Raw genomic sequence first — 27,204 nt, 5'->3', positions numbered from 1 at the left:
TCCTACTACACTCGAAAAGAGGGAATTTCTGTCTGGATAAAGGGAGCTTTGGAATCTTTGTAGCGTTGCCAGGGATGTGGATTGTAGATGCTGGTACAGAAATATAGTGTTATTTCTATCAAAGAGAGGTGGGAGATGTGTTGGAAGGGGTGCAAGCGTGAAGTGCAATTAATTGAAGAGTTGGCACCAGTTGCCATGTTTGCTGCTAGTTGCTAGAAACTGATTTAATTCAAGACTTGAAACAAGTTGAAGTGGTTTATTCATCTGTAAACACCACCTTCAATTTTAGACAAGCTTTAGTTTTAAAGTCGTTGTTTTGGTCAACACTTGAAATGGATGGATGGATGGAAGCACGACTCGACTGCACATTCATGCCATTGCCCTTGTTCTAGCTCTCCACTGTTCTCCCGTCTCCCCCCCCCCCCACATACTTTTCCCTGGGGGTGACTGAGGCTGACCCTGGACAGCTGAGCAGTAACAGTCCTTGGCCTGATGAATACCAACAAGGAAAAGAAGAGAAAAATTAAATTAGCTCTACAGGAACTTGAATGCAATTTTGTGCTCCTTATCGCATCCTTCAGGATCTGTCAGACCACACTGCTGTCAAGTGACTCCTTCTCTTCCATTACTCACAACAAACTGAAATCCGAGGTATTTGGACCAGGGGAATTAAAGCACTCCTGCTTTCCCGCACATCCTGCCCAACCATTCTCCCTTACTGCTGCCTTCTCGGCTTCTACGAAAAAATTGTCAGCATGCTCTTCCTGAGTAAATCTCGATATAAAGTACTCATTGTATTCTATCCTTGCCCTGGACATCTCAGCTACATCACCTTCTTCATCCCCAACCTGCCTCTTTCTTCCCTCTTATTATTTATCTGCCGGTAAAGGATTTTTGGATTTTTTTTGTTAACTCCCATTCTATTTTCACACTCTCACTTTCCATCTTACTGTATGCCTTGTGGCTCTTCAAGTGCTCATCCAGTTACTGCTTAACGTGGGCTGGGTTTCTGTCTCCACGTCCTCCAGGCACCGAATTCTGGCTCCACCACACACTGAGTTAATTTTTTTTCCTCAACTCCTCTCTCATCTTTCTTCCAAATGAATCGAGTCGGTGCCCCTAATTATTACCTCTCTGACGAAGGGTGTTTGACCTGAAACATTAACTCTGTATCTCTCCCCACAGATGCTCTCTGACCTGCTGAGTATTTCTAGTATTTTTTATTTCAGATCTCCAGCATCTGCAGCTTTCTGCATTTCAATTAAATATCCCCTTAGTTTCCTTTGTTCTGAAAAAGCAACCCAGTCCAGACAGTAAATAATTCTCCAGCCCTAGCCACATGCTCCAAACTCTCTTCTGGACCCTCTCAAATGAAGTCACATCCTTCCTGTAGTGTGGTGAACACAACTGTACACAGTGCTTCAGGCAGGGAATCGGGGGGGATATGGACCATGTGCAAGCAGATGGAATTAGTTTAATTTGTTACCATAGTCGCACAGACATGGTGGGCCGAAGGGCCTGTTCCTGTGCTGTACTGTTCTGTGGAGAAAAGGTGTGTAGAGGACAGGGTGAAGGGGCTGGGGCGAGGAACTGATATGGAGCTGGAAAGGGGTGATGATGTGGTGGGAGAGTAAGTAGGGTGGGGCTAGGATGGGATGGTGGGGGATTGAGGAGGGGTTGATAGTGTGGGGAAAGGACAGTGAGATAGACTGGAGTAAGGGATGCAGGTGACTGATCAGGGGGCTGAGGCTATGGGTGGACATAAGAAGAAGAGGAATTGAACAGAAAGATGTAATTATTTATTTTTAGCTATTGGTGGACAAGGAACCATAGTAGGTGTTCAGGAATTGCCAATGACCTGACTTACTTTTATCCTGGTGCCATGCTTCTGACCTTAGAAAACATTGTTTTTGCAATTTACTCTTTTGCCTCATGATAATTCAATACTAACTGAAAAACTGATATATAGAATGAAAATATCCAGATTTTATTGAGGCTTCACTTTGCACTTCATCAGCTGATAGAGTTGCTGCCTCTTGGCTCCAAAGACCCTGGTTCAATCCTGATCTTGTGTGTTCTCTGTGTGGAGTTTGCATGTTCACCTTGTAACGTGCAGATTGGTGGGTTAATTGGCCACTGTAAATTTCCCCTTGTATGAAGGTGAGTAGTAGAATCTGAGAGGATTTGATGAGAATGCGGGAGAATAAAAAATGGGCTTAATGTGGGATTAATGAAATTAGGTGGGTGTTGGTCATTGTGGACTCAGTGGGTCAAAGGGCCTATTCTGTGTTGTGTACTCTAGTGCCTTCTAAATTGCATCAAAGCTTCCCTACTATTATACAGCATACTTCCGGTAATAAAAGCCAACATTCCATTAACCTTCCTAATTACTTGCTGTATCAGCATGCTAAATTTTGTTTTTATATCCTATTATCTCCAGATTGCTTTAGATCACAACATTTTGCAATCTCACTCCATTCAGATAATTTGCTCTTTCATTCTTGCTTCCAAAGTGTATAACTTCACATCTTCGCACATTATATTTCACCTATCAACTTCTTATCCACTCAATCTATCACTATCCCTCTGAAGGGTCTTTGTGCCTTTCTTGCAATTTACTAACTCACCTATTTTTGTATCATCAGCAAATTTAGCTACAGTCTCTTAATTCAAGTCATCAATGTGGATTGTTAATAGTTGTGGCCCCCTTTCCTCCGGCCACCCATTACTTACCGATTACTGATCTGAAAATGACCCACTTATCTTGCCTCCTTGTTTTCTGTTCATCAGCTGCTCCCCTATCTATGCCAATACGTTATTGTCAACTCCATGCATTCTTATCTTGTGCAGTAACCGTTTATGTGGCACCACATCAAATGCCTTCTGGAAACCCAAATACACTTAATCTATTAGTTCTCCTTCATCCATGCTGTTTTATTATATCTTCAAAGAATTCTAGGAAATTTGTCAAACACAATTTCCCTTTCATAAACCTTGCTGACACTGCTTCATTGTGTTGATTTGCTAATTGCCTTGCCAATATCCACAATAATGGAGTCAGTCTTTTGCCAAATGTTAAGCTTACAGGCCTACAGCTTCCTGCTTTCTGTGACCCACCCCACCCACTTCCCAAGAAGTGGTATTATATATGCAGTTTTCCAGTCCTCTGGGACCTCACCAGAATTTAGAGAATTTTAGTAGATTACAACCAAATGCTGTCATCTTGCAGTCACCTTGCATCTCCACCATTCCCTAACTAAACTTTGAATTCTTCAATAGGTTGACATTTTTGCTTACATGTTGAACATTTAATGTCCCTAATTGCTCTATAAAGAAAATGGTGAGCTGCCCCCTTGAATCCCTGCAGTCCACTGGTGAGGGTGCCCATGATGGTGGGAAATTCCACCATTTTGGCCCAGCATCTGGGAAGGTTTGGTGATATATTTTCAAGTTAGATTGGTGGTGATGTTCCTATGTGGCTGCTGCTCAGGTCTATTTAAGGGATGAATTTATAGATTTAGAAGATGTTGGTATACATTGCACGTTGAAGATGACAGAAAGTTCAGGGAAGTCAAGAGATGTCACTCATGAGGATATCCAACCTCTGCCTTGGAATTTAACTTTATTGTCCATGTTAAACTCTATTGACCTGGTTAATCTCCTCTGTGCCCTCTCCAGTACTATCACATCCTTCCTACAGTGCAGGGACCAGAAATGCATGCAGTACTCCAGCTGAGGTCTGACCAATGTTTTATGAAGTTGGAGCATAACCTTCCCGCTCTTGTGTTCCATACAAGGACTAATGAAGGCCAGTATCCCATGTGCCTTCTTAACCAAATTATCTACTTGTGCTGCCATCTTTAAAAATCTTTGGATTTTGTGCTGTATCAAATAGTTTCAGCTACTTCTCTGCCACTTGAGTTGATTAGAATTGGCTGAAGACTGATCAGATGGTAGGGAACTTGGTGCTTCTGGTCAAAGGAGTCTCTGCGTTGACTTTTGAACTCGTAATTGACTCTGCCATCATTAAGGACGGGAATTTCTGTGGAATAAAAATTGTGTATAATTTATGTTTAATTTATGTTTTTATTGTGAATGCTGTTTATATGTGCCTGCAATGCAGCAGTAAGAAAGTTTTTCGTTGCACCCAAGTATACAATAAACTCAACTTTGACTTTAGATGTTTAAGTATCCACCATTGTGATGACTAGATGTGGCAGGACTGCAGTTTTAATTGAATCCATCAGTTGTGGGATTGCTTAATTGTCTATTGCATTCTTCTTTCACTCTTTAGAATGCATATAGTATTGCATTGTAGCTGCAGTACTGCACCTCACTTTTAGGCATGTGTTGTGCTTATTCTTCTTTACTCTTCATTCAACAAGATTTGGTCACCACTTAAAGGCAATGGTGGACAGCGAGAGAGAGATCTCAGGTTATGCATTTGAGGAAGTACTATTTTACTGATGCTGATGGCCTACCTACGGATGCTCAGGTTTGAGCAGCCAAATCTGTTCTGATTCTACTGCATTTGGCGCAATGACAGTGCCACATACAATGGATGGCATTTTGTGTGAAGATGGGATTTCAACACACAAAATAATCTTCTACCAAAAGAGTTGGGAGGTATATCCGACAGGGGGACTGGTAAGGACTAGGTCAAGTAGGTTTCTCTCCTTGTGCTGGATCTCGTACCTCCTGCCATCCAGTTTGGCAGGTTTGTCTTTCAGGACTTGGTCAACAGAGGTAAGAGTGTTGCTACCAAACCACTCCTGATGATGCTCTGAGATCCCCCACCTAGATTACATTTTGTGCCCTTCCTTCAGTGTTGCTTCCAAGTAGTGTTCAACATGGAGGAGTTAGAAACAGAAAATATTGGAAATACTCCACAGGTCAGACTACATCTGTGGAGAAAAAAAATTGTTAATGTTTCATGTTGATGATCTTTCATCAGATCTAAGTAGTGATTCATCAACTGAGGGTAGGAGGCTTCCTTGCCCACATCTGACCATGCCTTGAGACTTCATGGGTTCCAGAGTCAATATCAAGGACTCCCATAGCCACTGTCTTCCAACTGTATGTTACTGTGCTTCCATCTATATCGGGGCTCTCCTGCCCAGAGGATAAGGTGTAATCAGGGATAATATGGGACATTGGCTGAACACCATGATTCTCCAAGTTGTCGGCCGTTGTCTAACAGACGTGCTGGAGAGGATCTTTGTCCTACACTCATCAATACAATTCACTATCTCCTTCAAAGTGCCAGTACATCCTTTGGTCAATTGTGGAAAAGGGTATTTGGAATCTGGTGCAAAACTTATGATCTACTGGGCAGCAGCAATCCCTTCCCTCTTGTATGCTTCTGATGCCCAGATTTCCTCCAGCAGGCACCTCAAGGCACTAGAAAGATACCAACAAAGCTGTTTCTGCAAAACCTTCAAATCCACTGGAAGGATAAGTGAATCATCCTAAGCACCCATCCCCAGCAATGAGACCTTAACTATACTCAGTCAGCTCCATTGGATAGGCCACGACATCAGTCTGACACCCAGTTCCTGTAACAGACACTCTATTCCAAGCTCTGTCATTGGAAAGAGGTTACTGGGCAGACAGATAAAAAGATTCAAAGATGTGCCTGAAGCCTCCATGAAGAAATGCCATATCCCCATGGATTCTGGGAACCTCTGGCCCATGAGCATTCAAATGGAGAATGAGTATTCAGGATAGTATTGAGAACCTCAAGTTCAGGTATCAGGACCACATGGAAGCCCTGTGTAAATGGAGGAAAGAGCGCACCACCTCACAAGTCATCCACCCGCCCACCTCATCAGGGACCTCCTGCCCCATCTGTGGAAGAGTCTGTAGTTCCCACAGTAGCTTCACCAGTTTTCCCTTAGAGCCACAAAATTGGAGTAAAGCATGCCATCCTCAATTCCAAGAGATGGACTAAGAAAATGGTGTTGGAGCTGTGAAATAAAATTGTTCTTCAAATAGATGCTCCACTGTATCAAACAATCTGTCAGTAGAGGAGGATTCCAGTTCGTAAGTGAAAGCAGAAAATGCAGAGGTAAGCTGCAAGTACCGAGTTTCCATGTGTCACCAATTTTGGGAGTCCCGAAGAGGTTGGAAGGAATGCAAAATGACAGTATCTAGTTATAAAGTCCTTTGATATCTTAAAGAAATAAATGTGAATGATCTTTTTTAATTATATTAATCTTCAGTGCTAAAATCGGACTGGTCTCCCAGGAATATCAATTAACGTAACATCAACAATCTATTTGCATTGGCATAGTTTCAAATGTATGAAAAGTGTATTAATTAAAAGAAAACAATACAAAGCTGTAATTTAAACTTGGGATTCATATACAATCATCTTAAACCATGGGGGGGTTATGTCAATTAAAACTGATAACAGTATTACAACCCACTCCTTATTATCCAAAACTCTATGCATAGAAAAACTGTGATAGGTGCAGTGCATGTACAATCTTAAATCCAGGTGGGTTTAAGATCCATTTGCAAATTATTAAGTTGATTGGAAGATTTGTACTGTCTAAATCTTAATTCTGACAAAGACCTGATCAATCTGAGGTCTGCAATCCTCAATCTTTCATTGCCTGCACGCAGTAGAGGTCATGCCGTTTCTGCTTGAGAACAGGTATCTGCTGTCGAATGTCTGAAAGATATTTCAAATCTGTTCCAAGAAAAATAGAATGCACAGGATTTAAATGTAGTATCTTTTTTGGGTAATCTAATAACACAATATCTTCCAAAATAGAAAACTTATTAAAAAATAGTTTGCTTGTGCACACAAGATAGATCTTATGCTGTTCTAGAAACCAGCAGCAGCAAAGTATTAATCCAGATTATTAACATAAAAATATTTTAAAATGATTGCATTCAGTTCAGGTTCCCAAGGAAATTACATGTTTATCCTTGCAAGGCCTGGGAGTTCTCTAGAAATTAAGGGGTTTTAGACATTTTTTGAAATTGCATTTATCATCAATCCTTTGTGTTTAAGACTTCTACAAAAAACGTTTTTTGAGAGATGTGGATCAAAGTAATTAAATCAGTCTTGTGCATGTATTTCTAATAACCTGACATAAAGAAGACATTAAGACAATTTACATGGCAATAAAATCCAATTAAACACAAAAATGACTATCCCACAGGGACAATAAGGAGTGAGCAAGCAGGAAATGAGAGTGGCTTCAGGCTTTCAGTTTTTTCAGTCAAGCCCAGAAAAGTTCTGGCAACAATCTGAACCTATTACCAATTGTGCAGGTAAGAAAAGCAACAAAGGAGGAGGTAAAAATTCTCTATACTTAACTATTAATCTGATATGATGTTAGTTTCTCAGCAGTACTACTATACCTATGAATCTCACCTATATCTGCATATACGATGGTCTCTTCGGAACCAGCCTTGGCTACAACTTCACCCCTGAAAATGAATGAAGCAGATTTTCAGGAAACAGTGTCTGATCGTATCTTTGTTTAGTAAGCAAAGATCTTTTTTTCTATAGTATTTTTCAAAGGAAACAATTAAAAGGTCTCATGAACTTCCAATAGCACTGTTGATAAATTTGTACAAATGCTCATTGCAATTGTGTTCTTCCTCCTATTTTAGTCAGTTTTGTTAGAAAGAAAAATTCTCCTGCTATCCATTTCTCATTCTCAGCCAAAATTATCCAAAGTTTGTCAGTTGAGGGGGAAATCACAGCTGGGTGCTCCTTCTCATCTCGAGGCTGAACTGCAGGGCACACTCTCAATATAAGTTAAATTAAAACGTCCAAGTATAGGAATTTAGGATGAATCTTATGAAATCTAAATGATAAACACACACTGGAAAGAATATATATATTTCTATGAATGCATTGACATAGTTAAGAATGAACTGAAAGAGACTTATGAGTCCCAATAGTAAGGAGTCTCATTAGTATCTAGTACCATATTTTTACAAATATATTGCTGAGGACTAAAATCCAATTAATCCTAAGGACCTAATGATCTATGTACCAGAGTTTTGAAAGAGTTGACAATAGAGACAAGGTTGCATTAATTATTCTCTTTCAGGATTATATAGATTCTGTAATGGTTCCTGTAGATCAGGGTTCGAATGTGACCCCACTGAGGACAGATAGGTTAGTGAGGGTGTGGGAGTTACAATGACATGCAAATGGAAGCTCAAGATAAGAACAGAATGCAGATGCTTTGCGAAATGGCCACTTCGTCTACACTTGGTTTCACCAGCGGAGAGGAGGCTAAGTTGCAAGCAGTGAATGAAGTAGACCAGGTTGGAAGTTCCTGGATGGTGGTGAGGGAGGAGGTTGTAACACCTGTTCCTTCAACTCCTACCGTTGCAGGCAAAAGTGCCAGGAGATAAGGCAGGGTGGGTGGGGAGGGATGAGTAGGCCAAGGAGTCACGAAGAGAGTGGTCCTTGTGGAAGGCAGAAAGGGAATGTCTGATAAAGGATACAATAACAGAATACCTAAACAAAAAGAAAACAGTGAAACTGCCATCTGACTATTTGGAAATCCTGATGGTTCAGCACATGGCTCACTGAATACTGATTCCTCTGCTCCCTTTAACACACTGGTGCTCCCATCTCTTGCCAGCCTTTTCTGCAATTTAAATTTAATTTGTTTTCTCACTTTTCCAGTTCTGACAAAGAGCCTTCAACCTGAAACATTAACTCTGTTTTTCTTTCCACAAATGATCCCTGATCTGCTGAGTGTTTCTTGCAATTTTTTTGTTATTTTTTAAATGATGACAGATGAGGAATGTTGATGTTCAGTGATCCGGGTACACACGTCATTGAAATCTAACATGCAGGTGGAACAAGCTGTCTGGGGGGGCGGGGGGGCGGGGGGGAGGTGGTTAAATGGTGGGTTAACTTTTATTGTGAGAAGATTTAAGTACAAAGGTTTCAATGCAAATAGACAGGGCCTTGATGAGAACATACCGAGTGTATTGCGTACGGTCTTGATGTTTTTAAGTAAAAGAGAAAACACTTGCCATAGAGGGAGGGAGCAAAGATTCACCAGACTAGTTCTTGGGATGGCAGGTTTGCCATTTAACTAGAGGTTGTGTAGATGAGACCTGCATTTTCTGGACCTTAGAAGAATGGGATGTGACCTTATTGAAACTTACAAAGGTGTTACAGACTGGATGCAGGGAGGATGTGTCTCCTGATCCTGGAGTCTAGAACCAGGAGTCACGGTGTCAAAATAAAGAACATTTAGAACTGCGATGAGGTAAAATTTCTTCACTCAGAGGGCGGCACGGTAGCGTAGCAGTTAGTGTGACACTATTACAGCACCAGCGATCGGGGTTCGATTCCTGTCGCTGTCTGTAAGGAGTTTGTACGTTCTCCCGTGTCTGTGTGGGTTTCCTCCGGGTGCTCTGGTTTCCTCCCACATTGCAACGACGTATGGGTAGGTTAATTTGGGTTTAAAATGGGCAGCGCGGACTCGTTGGGCTGGAAGGTCCTGTTACCACGCTGTAAATAAAATCTTAAAAAATTAAAAAAAAGAGGGTGGTCTTTGGAATTCTCTATCCGAGAGGGCTGTGGAGGCTCAGTCATTGAATTTAGACAGTGATGTGCAGGCAAACCACTAGAATAATACAGGTTCCTGGATATTAAGGGAATCAAGGTATATAGGGATAATGCAGCAAAAAGGTACTCGGGTAGATCAGCCATGATCTTGGTGAATGGTGGAGCAGGACTGAAGGGCCTACTACTGCTCCTAATTCTTATGGTCCATAAATTAAATGCTGAAAGTAATTTAACAAATGCCAATAAGCAATAAAAAAAACTAGACACCCAAAATGACAGAATACACATCTAAAAGAGTTCTGTTCAAATAATATCACAAGATCACAAGACAAAGGAGCAGGAGTAGGCCATTCGGCCCATCAAGTCTGCTCCATGAGCTAAACTAAAACTATTCCTACCTAGCCCCAATTTCCAGCCTTATCCCCATTTCCCTTGATACCTTGACCAATTAGATACCTATCTATCTCCTCCCTAAACGCCCCAATGATCGGGCCTCCACAGCTGTACGTGGCAAAGAATTCCATAATTTCACTACCCTCTGGCTAAAGAAATTTCTCCTCATTTCTGTTTTAAACCAGTACCCTCTAATTCTAAGATTGTGCCCTCTAGTCCTGGACTCACCCACCAAGGGAAACAGCTTAACCACATCTACTCTGTCCAGTCCTTCCAACATTCTAAATGTTTCTATGAGGTCCCCTCTCATTCTTCTGTACTCCAGTTAGTACAGTCCAAGAGCTGACAAACGCTCATCATAAATAAGCCCTTTCATTCCAGGAATCATCCTCGTAAATCTCTTCTATAGTTGTCAGTGCACACTTTGACTGGTTCTGGCTAGTAAAGAGACTCTCAACAACTGGAGGCAGGGCTCTCAACAGCTGGAGATCCCTAGTGTTTGAAATCTGAGGTGCAAGGAGAAACTAGAGGCTTTTCAGCATCGAAGCAACTGTTTAAGAAGTAATCTGAGAGGTATACATTGCCAAACTGTACATTAAAAGGTTCTGAAAATTGCTTTAAATCTCAAGAGAAGAAGAGAAGCCGATAAGTACAAGCAATTGCAAGGTAATTTTAGCTTTGAAGAACTTTCTGTTCTACTTCACTGGAGAGAGCAGTGTGGGCAAAAATTTAACCACAGGATGCTGTGAGGAGCCAACTTCTGAGTGGATGACCAGAGATGGTTTGAATGGGTTTCTTCATTGTAATTACCTTGTTAAATACGTACCATGGGTTTACTACAGTGCTGTGACCCCAGGCCACATAAGAACTTTTCTCATTTCGTGCAGGTGATACTGCTGCTACATATACCTGGTTATCAACAGCCCTGCAAATAGAAGAAAGAATAATTTAACTTTGTGGGACTTTTCTCATGTACCATATTTCAATGTTTTTATTACCACAATATATAGATTAGTTTAGTTACTAGGCTACATGTATCGTAAAACTAATAGTCATGAAATTCCTGCTGGTGGGGGAAGCAGGCCCAAGTCCGTCTAACGGGATAGGTGCACGGCCTGCTTAAAATGACCGAGTTAATAGTTTACGTGAGGTAGCGTTTTACACTAGTAAGGTGCACTGTACATTCATTCTATGTCCATTACAGAGAGTCAGGATGAAGGATCAGCCAGCATGCTGCTGTTCTGAGAACAGGCTAGTTAGGGGCTCGACAGTTCTCAAACTGGTGATTCTTCATTTCTAATGGAAAGAGACCATTCCAGTGTTAAGGCAAGATGTTTTTAGCTGATGCATTCCAACTGAAACCTTTATAAAGGTAGAAAGGTAACTCTCCCAAACACACATACTCAATGTGTAGGGGGAAAGAAACTAAAATGCCCCTGCTTTTGTTGCTGGAAAATGACAGGACCACTTTCTAGTGAACATGGCACTGAAGTTCCCCACTGCTGCATCAGTGGTTCACCCCAGCTGTGGTGAGGGCAAGAGTGGAATTTCAAGCCCAACACAAACTGGATTGGAGAGTTCAGGAAGGTGAAGTAGAAGAATATCATCATTCTCCTCTGAAGGAGAACAATGGCAACAATGCTGAGGGAACTCCAATGCCTTCAGAGCTCACATTTGAATGCTGGGTCACACAGATGGGTTCGATAAATTTTTAGGTATTAATGGAATCGGAAGGTATGGGGTTACTGCAAGAAAATGGTGCTGAATTAATTTTATTGAATCGATGAGCAGACGTGAAAGGACTAATTGGCCTGCTCCCACTTCCATTTCTTATGACTTATGTCAATATTAAAAATAATTTTCCACTTGTCACATTTTTATAAGAGCATCTAAATAAATTAAAGAAAGCAGTTCAAGGAGTCAAAGGACCAAAGTCATAGTGCAACGGGATGGGGAAGAAACATTGGCCGACTCAGCCTCCCTCATCCCAAGGACAATTCTTTAAAGTGCCTTTTTCTCGCATTTCATAGAGTCCAAGAGTTGTACAGCAGAGAAACAAGCCATTTGGCCCACCACGCCCATGTCCACCTTTCTGCCCATGTACGCTAATCCCACTTATCCACATTAGGTCCATATCTTTCTATGCCTTGCCTATTCAAGTGCCTGTGAAAATGCCTCTTAAACATAGTGATTGTATCTGATTCCACCACATTCTCTGGCAGTGCCTTCCAGATATCAAGCACGCTAAACAAAAAGGTACCCCTCAGATCCTCTTTAAAACTTCCTCTTGCCTTAAACTTATGCCCTCTTATTATTGATACCCTGACCACAGAAAATTCTACTCATGTCAGAAACATATCTTTCATCTAACTGTCATTAGACTGTTTTATGTATTATCCATTTTAATAGAATTCTTCACTGTTCCAGGTAGGAACAAGTTTAACAGGTAAAGGAAGGAGGTGGATGTAGGCTGGTTCAGCTGACCTGTTGCTTAGTTGGTCGCTTTTCCTGATCCTGTTATTCTCACTCCATCCCTTTCTTCCTTTCAGTCCTTGTAATTTGTTCCCTGATTTCCAGTTCTGACAAACTCTATACCTAAAGAATAAACTGCTCTTTACTGACACTGCCAAATAACAGGCAGTCTCCAGATTATGAAAGAGTTCCGTTCCTGAGAACTTTTGGCAACCTGAATTTTTCCTGTAAAGCTCTGAGTTCCAGAAACAGCTTTGATGGGAAAGGGAGCAGGCACAGGAAGAACAGCAGCCAGCCAGCCAGCCTCACTAACTCAGAGCTTTACTTGGCTTGAGCCAACCCCCAATTGTTGTGACACAGGGTGGGGAGAGAAGGTACACGGAAATGCCCCATTCCATCCCAGCAAATGCCTGCAGCCCCGCAGCAGTTAGCAAATCCATCCCCATCCATCTCGCTGGTCTCCCAAGCACCTGGGAAATACCACATTCAACCCCAAAAATGACTGCCTGCGACCCTGCAGCAGCTGGCAAATCCATCCTTCATGTAGACCTCTGAACAGCCAGTACAGCAGCTCAACCCACCAATTCCTGCCAAAATATCACCTCTGCCTAGGCAGCATACAGCTGCAGAGTCGGGGTCCCACCACACTGGCTAACTACGAATCACTTATTCTCCTCACACTCACCAGTGAAACTCTGCTATAAAGTTAGGGAAGCTTAACTAGTTTCAAAAAAATTGTTTAAAGAATTCAAAGGATTATTTTTATGAAGTTGAAAATTCGTAAGTGAGGGCTTTTGTCAGCCAAGATTGCCTGTATTTGACTTCCAGCATTTTCTGTTTCAATTTTAGTTTTCCATTGTTCTTAGTCTTTTAAAATTATTTATACTGAATGTAACCAAACTGCATGTGTAACAAGCAAACATCAAGTAAATCTGCCATACTCATTTAAAGAAAGATACCTCTAGGGTTTGTGAGAATGACTATTTTCTACGGCTATTAATTTCACGTTAGTGTGGAAGTGACAGGTAGTAAGATTAATGTTGAATATTTGCATAATAATTTCTATTAACTAGCTATACTGTCTCAAACAAAATAGTGCAGAAAATCTGAAATAAAACAAAATTGCTGGGAATACTCAGCAGGTCAGGCAGTATCAGTGGAGAGAGAAACAGTTAATATTTTGGATAAGTGAACTTAAATCTCATTCACTTAAACATTCTGATTTTCTCTCTCCACATATGCTGGTTGACCTGCAGAATATGCCAGCATTTTCTGTTTTGTTTTATACTCTCTCGTAGCCCAATCTCAATTTTCCATGCTAACCTTGCCCTTTGTAGGAGTTCCCAATGCGCTGGGCCTGTTGTCATGTTGAATGCTCCTGGATAGACTAGAAGCTGGCAGCCTGTAGAGCACATATAAAAATTATTTTCCAATTTACTTTTAAACACATCTAACGCGTATTAACAAACAATCTGCTGGAGGAACTCAATGGGTCAGGCAGCATCTGTGGTGGGGGGAGAGGAACTGTCAACATTCAGGTCAAAACCCTGCATCGGGACAGCAACGGGACCAGGATTCTGTACTGTTCTCTGTAACTGCTCTGCCTTAGCCACCTGGTATCAGCAAATGGAACGGTGGCAAGAGCATAGCCAAGAGTGGGGGCAGGAGTGAGGGGCAGAGAACCGTATCACAAGCTCAGAGTTTACAGGACCACTTTCATTTCAAAAAGGTAACTTCAAGTATGAATCTCAAGCCCGTGACCAGTAATGTAACCAACTTGCATTTATGCTGTCTATTTGAGTCTTCAAGTGATCCCAAATAGCTGAAGGGCCAAACAACATACTTCTCAAGTGTAATCATTGCTGTAAAGTAAGAAATGCCTCTAGCCAGGCTCCACACAGCAAGGACTCATGAAGAGAACAGAAAATACCATATTATCTGTCTGAGTTTAGAATAAATGTTTATCAATAAACCAGGAGCATTCCAGCTCTTTGGGTGGTACCAATGGCATCCTTTATATTCCTATGCAGGAGCAGAAGTATCTTCTATTTAAAATCTCATCTAAACGATGGTAACACCAGCACTCCACTGCAAATAGTATCTGAACAGAAAGTAATTCTATTTACCAAAATATCATTGTTTACTTACCTTTTTTGGTATAAATTTGAGCAAGTTCTGCAAACCTCATGTCATAGCAGATCCCTATCCCCACTTTGCAGCAAGCTGTACAGAAAAGAGATTATAACACATTACAAGTATGATGAGGCTTTCATTTAGAAGTTCATATCAGGTCTATGTGTATATAAATACTGTATATATCATGGTCAGCAGTAGGAGAATGTAGGTTCTTACATACAATTGTCCTTGCAGCAAGCTTCTGCTCTGTTTCTTCCTAAACTCCCAGGGCAACTGTGCAATGCAGCCTACATGCTTCACCCAACGTAAAAGGGTGGAAGAAGGCATAAAGAGGTCAGTCGAAAAATAACATGGGACCACTGTTACATTTCTCCAGGAAATAAAATAGAACAGGATATAGGAGCACTTAAGGCTTATTTTACCTGAGCCATGATTTTTTTATTGGGATGCTTGAGTGCCTGTGGAATTCTGTTCTGTAATGCTATCCGTTCTTCAGTGGAGATCGCACTGCTATTTTTCATTGGGGAAAGTGGAGGAGGAAACGACGGTACAACTGTCTTAATGCTAGAAGTCTCCTGGCTTATATTTTAAATTACAGGAAATGTGGGCAAGAATTGCAATTTCTTGTTGAAAACTGGAGAGGTTAAAGAAATTATGCAACATTCCATCGTGATGTTTAGAGGTAGTTAGAAATACGTGTGTAATTAAACATGTACGTATCTTTACTTTAAAAACAATTACTTAAATCCCCTATATAGTATGATTGCTTGACTGTCAGGGTGGTAGAAACATTGAGAGGTACATTCAACCTGATTGCCTTCCCCTCTACTGCAGATACATGCAAGTCCAGGTATCTACCACCCACCTTTAAGGTCTTGGGTGTTGGTGAATTGGAATACATTGATTTAACTTCACATTTTATTCAAAAAGTATTTTTTTAAAAATCATAGTGGATTAATGTTTGAGTATCCGCCATTGCCATCTACAGTTACGATGGACATTGATTTGCTTGCCAGCCATATTTCTTCCTCCTTACTAGAGGCTGTTCTGTTTACGTAAAGTTCTATCCCAACAATCTAATTCAAAATCCAATGTGAAAACAATGGGTATTAACCTGCACCTTGCATTAATTGAAGGCAACATGTAAATAGTTTCTATTTGAAAAACAGAATGCACATACAATAAAGTTCCATCAATGTAAGAAATTCAGATTAGAACATGTGTCTTTTTACTTACGTGTATCAAAGGTGCATAATGAGTTACCAGGAGAAAGAGTCTCAGATTCCTGGAAATGGATTTTCCCAGGGACATCAATATCAAACAAGTGAGTCTAGTTCAAACAAACAGCAGGGAGGGTTAGTGAGAGTTAACATAACCATTGAACTTGAGTTAACTCTTTGAATCATTACTTTCCAGCTTACTGTGTTTGCTTGCTAAATCTCACAGTTCCACACCGACATTCCTGTGATTCAGCTCGTAGAAAAACAACATCCAAGTATGGGTCTGTGATTCTGACATTAGCGTAAGGCAGCTAATTTTAATAATGCAAATGCAAGCTACCAAAACATGGCTGCTGCTCTCTTTTTAAATTTTAAAGTACTGGAGCCTAAAATTCTTCAATAAAGCAGTGTCCTTGCTTCATATTTCTTGAATCAAAGTCGGCACCATCTTTCTGACAATTACATCTTATCTAAGTTCATCTGGTTATGTACTAGATGGTAGCAAACCTCCATCTTGACCAATGCCCTAACAATGAGAGGCAAAGTGCAGTTCACCTTTCTCCGGAGGTGTTTAAGCTGTTTTTATAGATTTACCAGTTGCCTGCACAGCTCTGGCATCATGTTTTATATTCTAGTTCCCCAATTGCATATTATTATCATCTGTTCCAACCATCACTGATCATTTGCCCTACATTTCCCACCCAATGAATTATCTGCCCAACTCCTCTTCCCATCCCTCAACAATCTTCTACCCACTCACCACTAATTCTCTCCACAACCACTGCTGCTGCCCACTGTTTCCTTGATAACCCTGCCTTACAAACCTGCCATTACATTGTTTCTCCCACATTTGCACCAGTGATATTTTGCAAATCCCCAGGGGTAGACACACCAAATTTGAAAACCTTTGATCTAAACCATCTTACAACAAGCTAGATGTCTCTTTTAGTTCCAAGAACATGTATTGAGCTGGGACCTGCACCACACCAATCATGACATTCTAAATGATTCTAAGGCTTTGGGGAAAAAAAAAAATTTAAAATAAAAATCACCAAGCACACTCACCAAAACCTAAACTTGGCATAATATTTTTGACTGTTGGAAGTGACTTACAGCTAGAAGCAATCTTTATCAATGATTTTCAATCTCATAAAAAATAGTTTCAATGAAAATTAATGCCAAATAGATTTCACATTGAAGATATATTTACAAAATTGTGTCCAGCAGTGCATGTCACAACATAGTTTTTTTTAACTTCTGGAGTTCAAATGTTTAAAATCTCTGACTAGTAAGTAAGGATCATTGACCTTAGTTTTTGTTGCTGATTTATAAATGAAAAATCAGAAGAAAATACAAGATAAGTGGAATGAATGAGACACTAAAAATTTTGGATAAATTTTGAAAAAATCGTTGAATATCAAATATTATCTGGAACAATGTTAAATCTCTACAAAGATAAACAAAGCACCAATAAGTTATAGTTAAGCTCAATAATAACCCAAGATTATTTACAAAGCTCATGGCCACCTTTCTAGCACAACTTTATTTGCAGAAGTTGTATTAAACTATGAATCCAATAGGGAATTAATAAGAAATTTCTTTATGCAACGAGTGCTGACAACGTGGAACTTACTTATAGATGCACTTATGGGGAGGCTATCCGTGTGTTATATGGGAGAGGGGAATAGATGATTACACTGATGGATTTAGATCAGAAAGGAAAGGAGACTCAAATGGAGTACTATTATCAGAAATGGACTGATAGGGCCAAGCAGTTTATTCTGCTGCTATATATCCAATAATGCATGTTTATTGACTTAGATATAGTTCATAAACTTAGATTTGGCTGCATCACAGATCCCAATAATTCCAGGCATGGCACATAACAGTGAAAGCACTACACACATTGCAGTCACAAGCACCAAACCAAAGGGAGAAATTATAACAGTTGTTGTACTATTCTTTCCTTTTATCATTGAGACATCGGTATCATAGACACATGAACAGTTTACCCCCCAACTCTTTTTAGATAATACACTGGAAAAGAAAACTTTGGCACCCAGGTGAATGAACTTTAAGGCCAATAAATGCATGATCACCTCGGTCGATTTTGAGCTAGAACAGATAGTTCTGTTTGCTGAAAATGTTTACCTAATCGACATGATGAATTACGTCACCCACACTACACAAGTCTTGCCGCTGTTTTGATAGGTAGGAACATCTTCAACAACAAAGGATACCTCTGTCCACATTACAGATTCAAGAGACAGCACAAGCCATCAAAAAACATGGAATTGTCACAGTCGGGTTAAGAACGCCTGACTTATGGACACCGCTACGCATGAACGTGCTCCCATAATATTATTAAATTCAGAAGTCCAATGTACATACATAAGTTTGCTCCTATGAATGGCAGAACTAGTTTCCTCTATCCACTTTTAGGAATTATTCTTTATTATGCTTTTGATGCCAAGTGATTTTTGTGCATTTTCCAATTTATGGACAAAATCGACTTGTGGACATCTGTAAAAATGGAACCCGTTCCTTATCTGGGGATGGCCCTTACCTGACTTAGGGCTTCCTATACATCTTAGAGACGTGCAGTGATAAGTGTCTCTGCATTTTCAAGAAGTAACAGTTTGGGTTTACGACTAATCCACTGCACTCCCCAGTCATTGATTATATAAGTCCCTCTGTATTTAAGTAATATGGATTCATTGTTGTAAATGTTGCAAAATTTCTGTAAGACTTTCCACTAAAAGCAACAGCCTTTGAATATCTTTGCAGCTGGTCAATCATTACCAAACTGTCCCCAGATTACTTGTGGTGCTGGATGCAGGATCAACTCTATCATCTTGATTTTTTCTTTGTTAAATACTATCCAAGTATTCATTGAGGTGATCAAAGGTGATACTTGAGAATAATAATATTTCTAGGCCCTTATGCAGAATAAAGCTACTTGGGATGGAAGGTAATTGACTTGAAATTTTAACTCTGTTTTTTCCTTCACGTGTTGCCTAACCTGCTGGGTACCTCCAGCATTTTCTGTTTTTATTTGGAATGCTGGTTTCTTTTTACATTATCTGCAGGAATGTCCACCTTTACAATCATTTCAGGAAAATCCCCTTGCACAAAAAGAAAATCTGCCAGAGAAATGTAATAGCACCAGTGGTTAGAGCACCAAGCCAAGACACCAACGTGAAACTGAACGAGGCTCTGTACTCACAACTTTGCTTTGGTAAGTGGAGAGGCAGAAACTAATACAATAATGTTTCTAACCCCAAACAGCCCCTCAACCTGCCGAGGAGCAAATTTCAAGATCCAATGAATTACAAATTAGTATTTACTTTCAAGGAGAGAAAAGCTGCTTAATTAAAAAGTATGACTTTCATTTTTTGCACTAATCAGCACTGAGCCAATGATTCCAGATGCATTTTTGTGCATAACATGGGTGGAGACTGTTTGACATCATTTTGAAACTTTGTGTAGAAAAGAGAACTTCCTCTTATCATCTTAGACTAGTGTCTAAAGGAAAGTCTTGCAATCCACTACACTACCATCAACCACTATAACACTGCACTACAGTCAACCACTATAACAATTAGACCTTGCGGTATTTCAGCAACATGGATCCATCGGGTGCAAACACTGTGCTGGTGTTGTAAAGCTTGCTATTCTCTTCCTCTGGGATAGACCCTGCAGGAACAACAAAAGGAATCAATTCCATGTAACTAATGGTAAACTTCTACTGGATAATTCTACAAACTAAAGTCAAAAGAACAAGTTGTCCAATATTTTCCTCTTATATAAAATAACACATATTCATCCTTCTAACTAGTCACAATTATTATGAATACATCTGTTTTTATAACACGTTTACGTGACATCCCAAGTGCATTGACTGATGTTGTAACAGCAATAGCCCCCCACATACATCAAATGAAAACGTGAGGATATATTCTGTAAATATTTGCTGGTGTTAGACACCAAGAAAACTCTCTGATCTCCTTCAGATGAGGTGTAGATGTTTACATTTTCATCTTAAACCAGCAGACTTGGATTAACCTCTCACATCCAGTTAGTGCTCCAACAAAGAAAAAGGTCAAATGCATTATCTCCTCAAATCATGCCATATGAGCCATGTCTTCAGTTGTGAGTTGAACAACTTGGCAAATTGGTCAGATGATGCATATATCCTGTCCTGGTCAAATCACGTAGATGCCACAGCCAAGAAGCTCACCAGCACCTCTACTTCCTCAGGAGGCTAAAGAAATTTGGTATGTCCCCTTGACACTCACCAACTTTTATCGATGCACCATAGAAAGCATCCTATCTGGATGCATCATGGCTTGGTACGGCAACTGCTCTGCCCGGAAACTGCAGAGAGTTGTGGACACAGCCCAGCACATCACGGAAACTAGCCTCCCCTCCATGGACTCTGTCTTGACCTCTCGCTGCCTTGGTGAAGCAGCCAGCATAAGCAAAGACCCCACCCACCCGGGTCATTCTCTCTTCTCTCCTCTTCCATTAGGTAGAAGATACAGGAGCCTGAGGGCACATACCACCAGGCTTAAGGACAGTTTCTATCCCAATGAAATAAGACTATTGAACGGTTCCCTTATACGATGAGGTGGCTCTCACCTCACGATCTAACCTGTTGTGACCTTGCACCTTATTGCACTGCACTTCCTCTGTAGCTGTGACACTTTACTCTGTACTGTTATTGTTTTTACCTGTACTACCTCAATGCACTCTGTACTAACTCAATGTAACTACACTGTGTAATGAATTGACGTGTATGATCAGTATGCAAGACAAGTTTTTCACTGTACCTCGGTACAAGTGACAATAATAAACCAATACCAACACCACTGAAAACACAATACACGATAACATTTTTATAATATATAATATGGTTATGCATGTATCATATGCACAGGTAGAGCAAAGTCATTTATATAATTCATGCAACCATAAAAGCAGCATTCACTTGTGGTCTAAATATTATGGTAATGTGATGTCTTAATATAAACATTAAAAATAATAGCAAGTGTAATAAAGATGTATGGGGTGATTTTGCCTAGCTTTGCTCCACACTCGCACCCAATTATCACTACTACCACTACCCACCACTACCTCAGGGGGACACAGAATGTCTGCTTTACACCAAGTTTGATTGCGCTTTCAATAAGGGATTAGGTTATCTCCAATGCTTTACCATGTAAACAGTAATGTGCTTCCCAGCTCTATTAGTATGAGCAAGAAGCTGTTTCACAAGATGGAATACAGCAATTACAGCAGTTTTGTTCTTCATCAGTATGAATTAAACTTTCCAACAGAGGTCCCATACTTACCACCAATAAGATAAACACTATAGTCCTTTGCTACTTCAGATAACACTTGGGTCGACTCTCCTGGGATTCTTTCTGCATTCTCAGAGAAATATTTCGTTCCGTAGGGAGAATTGTAACATTCCTGTAATTTAAGAGACAGAGAATCTTTAAATTCAGGCATTCAGAAAAAAACTAAAATGAGCAATACTCCAAGCAATCATTTTCTAAATTTTGTTCAAAGCCACTGCAATGTACTCCTGGAAAAAGCACCATAAAACAAGGGTGCATCACAATGGAAGAGTCTGAAGGATGCCATTATGCACAAAGGAAACCTCAGTCTATGAGTGATTTGAACTCTTGGATTGAATTATTATTTATTTTCAGAGGCATTTCCAGAACAAAAAAAATTCTTCATTTTATCAACCCTTCCCATTTGTATACAAGAGAAGTCAAAAATGATAGAAAGGCATTTGGCCCATTAAATGCCTGCATAACCCAGGAACTTAACATCAATACAGTACATTCTGAGCACCTCCAGTGTCACTGCCATTCCCAACCTGTCGTGCAGGTGAGTGAAAACATTCATCATAATAAGCAAATACTCTCACTCCACACCAGTCTAAGTTCTGTTGGCACTGTAGTGCTACGTCTGATGGCAACTTCACCATGGAAGAGTTAAATTCTGCAACAGGTAGAATGGGAAGAGTTATTTTGTTTATTTCCATTACTTACAGGGAGCGCTACAACCTTTGCTCCCTTCGAAGCTGCTTCTTTCACGAACAGTCCAACTCTACTGAGGTTACTGGCTTTCAGGGGTGACACCATGAGCTGGATAAGTGCCAGACGGAATTCTAGAAACAAAAAGCCAGACAACAAACATCTGTTAATAAATCACATGTCTATAACAAACCTGTGTCACTAGAATTGCCAACTTTGTCTCAATCATTGCAACATAAGAATGTTAGAAATGGGAGCAGGAATAGACCATCTGCCCTTTGAGCCTCCTCTCCCATTCATCAGGATCATGGCTGATCTTCTATCTCCCCCTTCCAGCTTATCCCCATCTCCCTTGATGTAGAGAAATCTAGCAAACTCGTTTTTGAACAAACACAACAATTGAGGCTTCCCAGTCCTCTGGAGTAGAGAACACTAAAGGTTTACCACTGTGAGTGATGAAATTTCTCCTCATATCAATTCTCCATGTATATACTGTTTACTCTGTGAACATCATGTAAACAAGGAATTCGTTTATTGTCATATGCACCCTGGTGTTTATGACAATAAACTAATCCAATCTAATCTGAATAATTACCCTTTGTTCTGAAACTGTGCCTTCTCATCCAGGGTTTGCTCACCAAGGCCCCATGCAGTTGCAATAAAACCTCCTAGTCAATCCTCTCATTATAAGGCTAACTTATCGTTTGCTCTCCTGTTTGCTTGCTGCACCTGTGACATTGTACAAACAGACCTAGGTCCTTTTAAAGATCAACACTACCCCAATTCTCTCGCCATTTAACAAACATCTTGCTTTTCCTGTTCCTCACATTTTTCCACATTATATTCCATCTGCACTTTCTGACCCACTCACTCAGCTTGTCCATATCCCTTAAAGCCTCTGTACTGCCTCTGCATCTCTGCCTGTACAGTAACTGTAACATCTCTGACCATAAAACTGCAGAGAATTGCGAGTACAGCTGGAAAGATCATTGGAGTACCTCTTCCCTCCATCCTGATATCTACAACACACAATGCACATGCAAGGTCTGGCAGAATCATAGACGATCCTTCTCATCCCTCCCATGACCTATTTGTCCCACTGCCGTCTGGCAAGCAGTACCGGAGCATCCGGGCCAGAACTACTAGACTGTACAAACAGTTTTCTCCCCCAGGCTGTCAGGCTCCTGAATACCCTGGAAGCAGTTTCAGACAAATGCTGCATCAAAAGCCCTGGTTTGCACAACAGCATATAAGAACTTTGGCTGCTGCTGAACATGTTTATACATTTAGTGCAACACACTGAGTTCTGTATTTTCTTCATCCAACTCGGTTTTGCACCAACCCTGCACTCATTTTGTATTCTGTATATACCATCTTTGCACTATTGTACTTGCACAGTTTTTTTGTCTGTGTTTATTGTATGTCCTCTGTTCTATGTATGTCCTCTGTTGTGTGAGTCCTGGGGGAAACGACATTTTGTCCTCCATGTGTTTTTTATAGCATATGGGTGAATGACAATGAAGTATAACTTGAACTTGAAAATCCCACTTTATGATCAACAAAACTGAAAATATGACATTTGGTCCCCTTAGCCAAATAGTTGATAAAGATTGTGAATAGTTAGGACCCAAGCACTAACCCCTGCTTTACTCCACCAGTCACATCCCGCCAATCTGAGAACAATCTGCTTGTTCCCACTCTTTCTGTCCAATAAATAAATCTCAGTCCATGTCAGTATATTACCCTGAATCTTACGTGGTCTAACCTTGTGGACCAACTTCTTTTGTGGGACCTTAACAAAAGCCTTCTGAAAATCCAAATTAGCTACATCCACTGCAGGTTTCATCAATGAAGGCTGTGCCTTTTCAATCTGAAAAATTGCCCTCATTTCTGATACAGTGTTTCATAAGAATAACAATATTTTATTGTGCACAATATCTAGCTAAGGCAGGGTTATCTTCGCCCCAAGCCATGAACTAGAATAAACAGAGGCTTACTTCAATTAGGTTCAGTTCGGTTGCTGCTTGACTTGGGAACTGGGGAGATTAGGCTATGAGTTTTATTTACAACACCAATTCAGAAGAGACCAACTTTTTAACAAACTGTGGCATCGCATCACTGTGTGTCAGATGCACTTCTTTTTGTAGAATTACCAACAAATGTATTATGATGCTGTTCACACTGTGAATGGATGTGCTGCAATGTTAAATCAAGTAAACAACAAGTTCTTAACTCAGCTGTTAAAGGCTGTGTGTGCAATTATTTAAAGCCATAAAGTTTAATATTGTCACTAAAGGCTGATGTAATAATTTGCAACAAATCCCACTCGCCTATCGCTTGTTGACTCACAGTGGCTCCTGTAAATATTTACATCCTTCTATTCAGATCCCTCAATGGCTGCTCCCAAACCCCATACAGTAAACTTTTGCAGACTTATAGTCCTGCAAGAATGACACGTTCCTCTGACTCTTGACTTCCTTTGCCCTGACGTTGTCAATTCTGTTTTCAGCTGTCTAGGTAACACATTCTAGAATTCCTCCTTAAACCTCTCCCCTACTCCACCTTTCTCTCTCCCCCTTTAAAACCTCTCTCTTTGACAAAGCTTTTAGTCACCTGATCTAATGTCTTCTCCTTTGGGTTCATGTCTATTATATTTTGCTTGATTAGGCTTCTGTGAAGTGCCTTGAGACAATTGAAATATATTAAGAGTATAGTAGAAATACAAATTGTTATTGCGAATGGAACCAAGTAAAGGGTAATTAAAAGCATGTTGCTCTGATATTTGAAATACAAGCAGAAAATGCTGGAAATGCTCAGCAGGTCAAACAGTTCTGAAGGAAGGTCACTGACCTGAAACGCTAACTCTGTTTTGATCTCCACAGACGCTACCTGATCTGTTAAGTATTTCCAGTTTTTTTTCTATTTTTATTTCAGATTTCCAGCATGTCACTTTTTGATTAGCTGCTTTTTTTTTCTATTTTTGATGAATTGTTTCTATTCAATTTATTTCGCATGTTAGCATTGATATTTGTATTAGGTAAGTACAATATCTCTGCAGACAGGGCATATGATATTCCAGACTTAATTATACTGTATATAAAAAAAATGACTAAATATAAGCAGGATACATCTTTTGACTAATGCTACTAATTGACATTTTATTTAACACGAAATCTATTACTAAGATAACTCATTATTAGATGTTACTCAAAACTTCTTGAACATATTAACAATAAATTACACTTATAAAGCCTCCCTAACATAGAAGAATCTCCCAAGATGTTTCATGGAGATATAATCACATAACAATTAATTCTAAGTTAAAGAAGCAGATATTAGAAGTTTGATTAAAGGGAAAGTTTGATGGAAGTTCTAAGAGAAGGATGAAAGAAATAGAGAGATTCAAGAAAGGCAACAAGGAAAAGCCTGGTAACTATAGGCCTGTGAGCCTAACATCAGTGGTAATGAAGATACTGGAAAAAAATTTTGAGGGAGAGGATTAATGATCATTTGGAAAGACAGGGACTAATCAGAGACAGCCATCGTAGTTTTGTCAAGGGCAAATCCTGTATGACCAATTTAATTGAATTCTTTGAAGAGGTAACAAAGCACATCAATGAGGACAGGGCAGTAGATATGACTTACATGGACTTTAGTACAGCCTTTGACAAGGTCCCACATGGGAGAGTGGTTCAAAAGGCTAGGGCCCAAGGGATCCAGGGCAAGTTGGCAAACTGGATCCAAAATTGGCTTGGCAATTGGAACCAAGTAAAAGGCAATTAAGAGCATGTTGCTCTGATATTTGAAATAAAAACAGAAAATGCTGGAAATGCTCAGCAGGTCAAACAGTTTTGAAGAAAGGTCATTGACCTGAAACGCTAATTCTGTTTTGATCTCCACAGACGCTACCTGATTTGCTAAGTATTTCCAATTTTTTTCTGTTTTTATTTCAGATTTCCAGCATCAGTTACTTTTTGATGGTCGAGAGTTGTCTTTTGCAATTGGATGCCTGTGACTAGTGGTCTCCCACAAGGATCAATGCTGGGATCCGTGCTGTTTGTAATATACGTGAATAACTTGGATGTGGATATGGGAAGTAACATCAGTAATTTTGCAGATGATGCAAAAATTGGCAGAGTTGTTGATAGGTTGCAGAGAGATAGTGATGTTTTGGTGAAATGGCAGATGGAGTTTAAACCAGACAAATATGAGGTGATGCATTTTGGGAACACGAATGAGGCGAGGACATGCACTATGAGTGGTAGGAGCTTGAAGATCAGAGGGACCTTGAAGTACAAGTCCATAGATCCTTGAAATAGAAGAACCCGGTGCTTGGGCTGAAGACGATGGCTTCAGTCTCCCCTGACCATGAACCAGAACCTAAATTAGACGTTGTTCAACCAGGCTGAGAACACAATGGGTGTACAGGGACAGCGAGAGGGGATTGAAGGCTATGGTTGTGCCACCTGGCCCCTTGCCACAAAAGTGCAACAACAAGTAGCCTGGAAAGTTCGACAGCCCAAAATAGATTCTAGAGGTAGACGTGACACGAGAAGGATTTGGGGAAATCCTAGGAGATATCAAGCAGCCCACTTCTGGAACTTTTATGCAGTACTATTGGGCGGGATTGCAAACCCAGTGAAATTGGCAGTTTTCCTTAAACAAGAACATGCAAAAGACGTTACTTTTTTTTCCCACAAAGATAACAGTAACTATCACCAGAAAGACATAAAACCTAAAGTGATTGACACCACCGAGGAAATCTCACCACGCCAAAGTACAGCAGAAATGTGCACTCGATTTGCAACTACTAATCCTGCCCATAAAAGACCTTACAATATAATTACCCCATTTAAGGCACTGTTCGAAATCAGATGAGTTTGTATTCGCATAGACGTTTAACCCAAATGATTGCAGTGTTATCCTTATTTTAAAACTAGCGAATCTGATTGACCTGAAGGTGTACAGCAAACAGGAACGCAATTCTGTGTAGAATGACTCCCAGCTTCTGGGAATAACAAAATAAAAGCAACCGACGGCATCTCTAGATCTAGATAACTTACTTGTCATCGCCCTTGACATGTTGTCAGACATGGACAAAGCCTGCAAGCGCACAACTCAGGGAGCTTTGACCTTTCCTCTTCCTGCCTAGAGCCTGTCACTCCCCGGAAGGCAGCGATGCGCTGCTCGGGACTTGTAGTCCGCCACTGTCAGTCGGGACTACACATCCCTCCAGGAACTGCGAGCAGATCTGAGGCAAAGTGGACCCCATGCACCGCTCGGTGGTTTAAACCAGATAGACGTGATTCGCAATCATTAAGAACAGAACTTACTTCCAGAAGCAGTAAATATTTGCTCTTAGTCACTATGCTAG

General features: G+C 40.3%; 1 protein-coding gene across 2 annotated transcripts; it reads right to left on the bottom strand.

Annotated features, from left to right (window-relative positions):
- Positions 1-3,682: 3,682 nt before the first annotated feature.
- On the bottom strand, positions 3,683-26,980 carry nit2 (nitrilase family, member 2). 2 transcript variants are annotated; one of them, XM_052014083.1, is made up of 11 exons: positions 26,894-26,980; positions 21,846-21,964; positions 21,135-21,255; positions 19,388-19,476; positions 15,797-15,890; positions 14,573-14,647; positions 13,748-13,826; positions 10,779-10,877; positions 7,388-7,443; positions 6,578-6,694; positions 3,683-4,042 (listed from the first exon to the last, which is right to left on the bottom strand). In XM_052014083.1, exons 1-10 carry the CDS (start codon positions 26,922-26,924, stop codon positions 6,603-6,605), a joined length of 855 nt encoding a protein of 284 aa, XP_051870043.1. In that variant the 5' UTR covers positions 26,925-26,980; the 3' UTR covers positions 3,683-4,042; positions 6,578-6,602. The 2 variants fall into 2 exon arrangements, with proteins under 2 accessions (XP_051870043.1, XP_051870042.1); XM_052014082.1 differs by lacking the exon at positions 3,683-4,042 and having other exon boundaries at positions 6,278-6,694.
- Between the last annotated feature and the right edge of the window lie 224 nt (positions 26,981-27,204).

Source organism: Pristis pectinata, chromosome 4, assembly GCF_009764475.1.
Source record: "Pristis pectinata isolate sPriPec2 chromosome 4, sPriPec2.1.pri, whole genome shotgun sequence".
Lineage (NCBI taxonomy): Eukaryota > Metazoa > Chordata > Chondrichthyes > Rhinopristiformes > Pristidae > Pristis > Pristis pectinata.
Note: the sequence above shows the minus strand (reverse complement) of the source record. Positions and strands in the feature narration are given on the sequence as shown.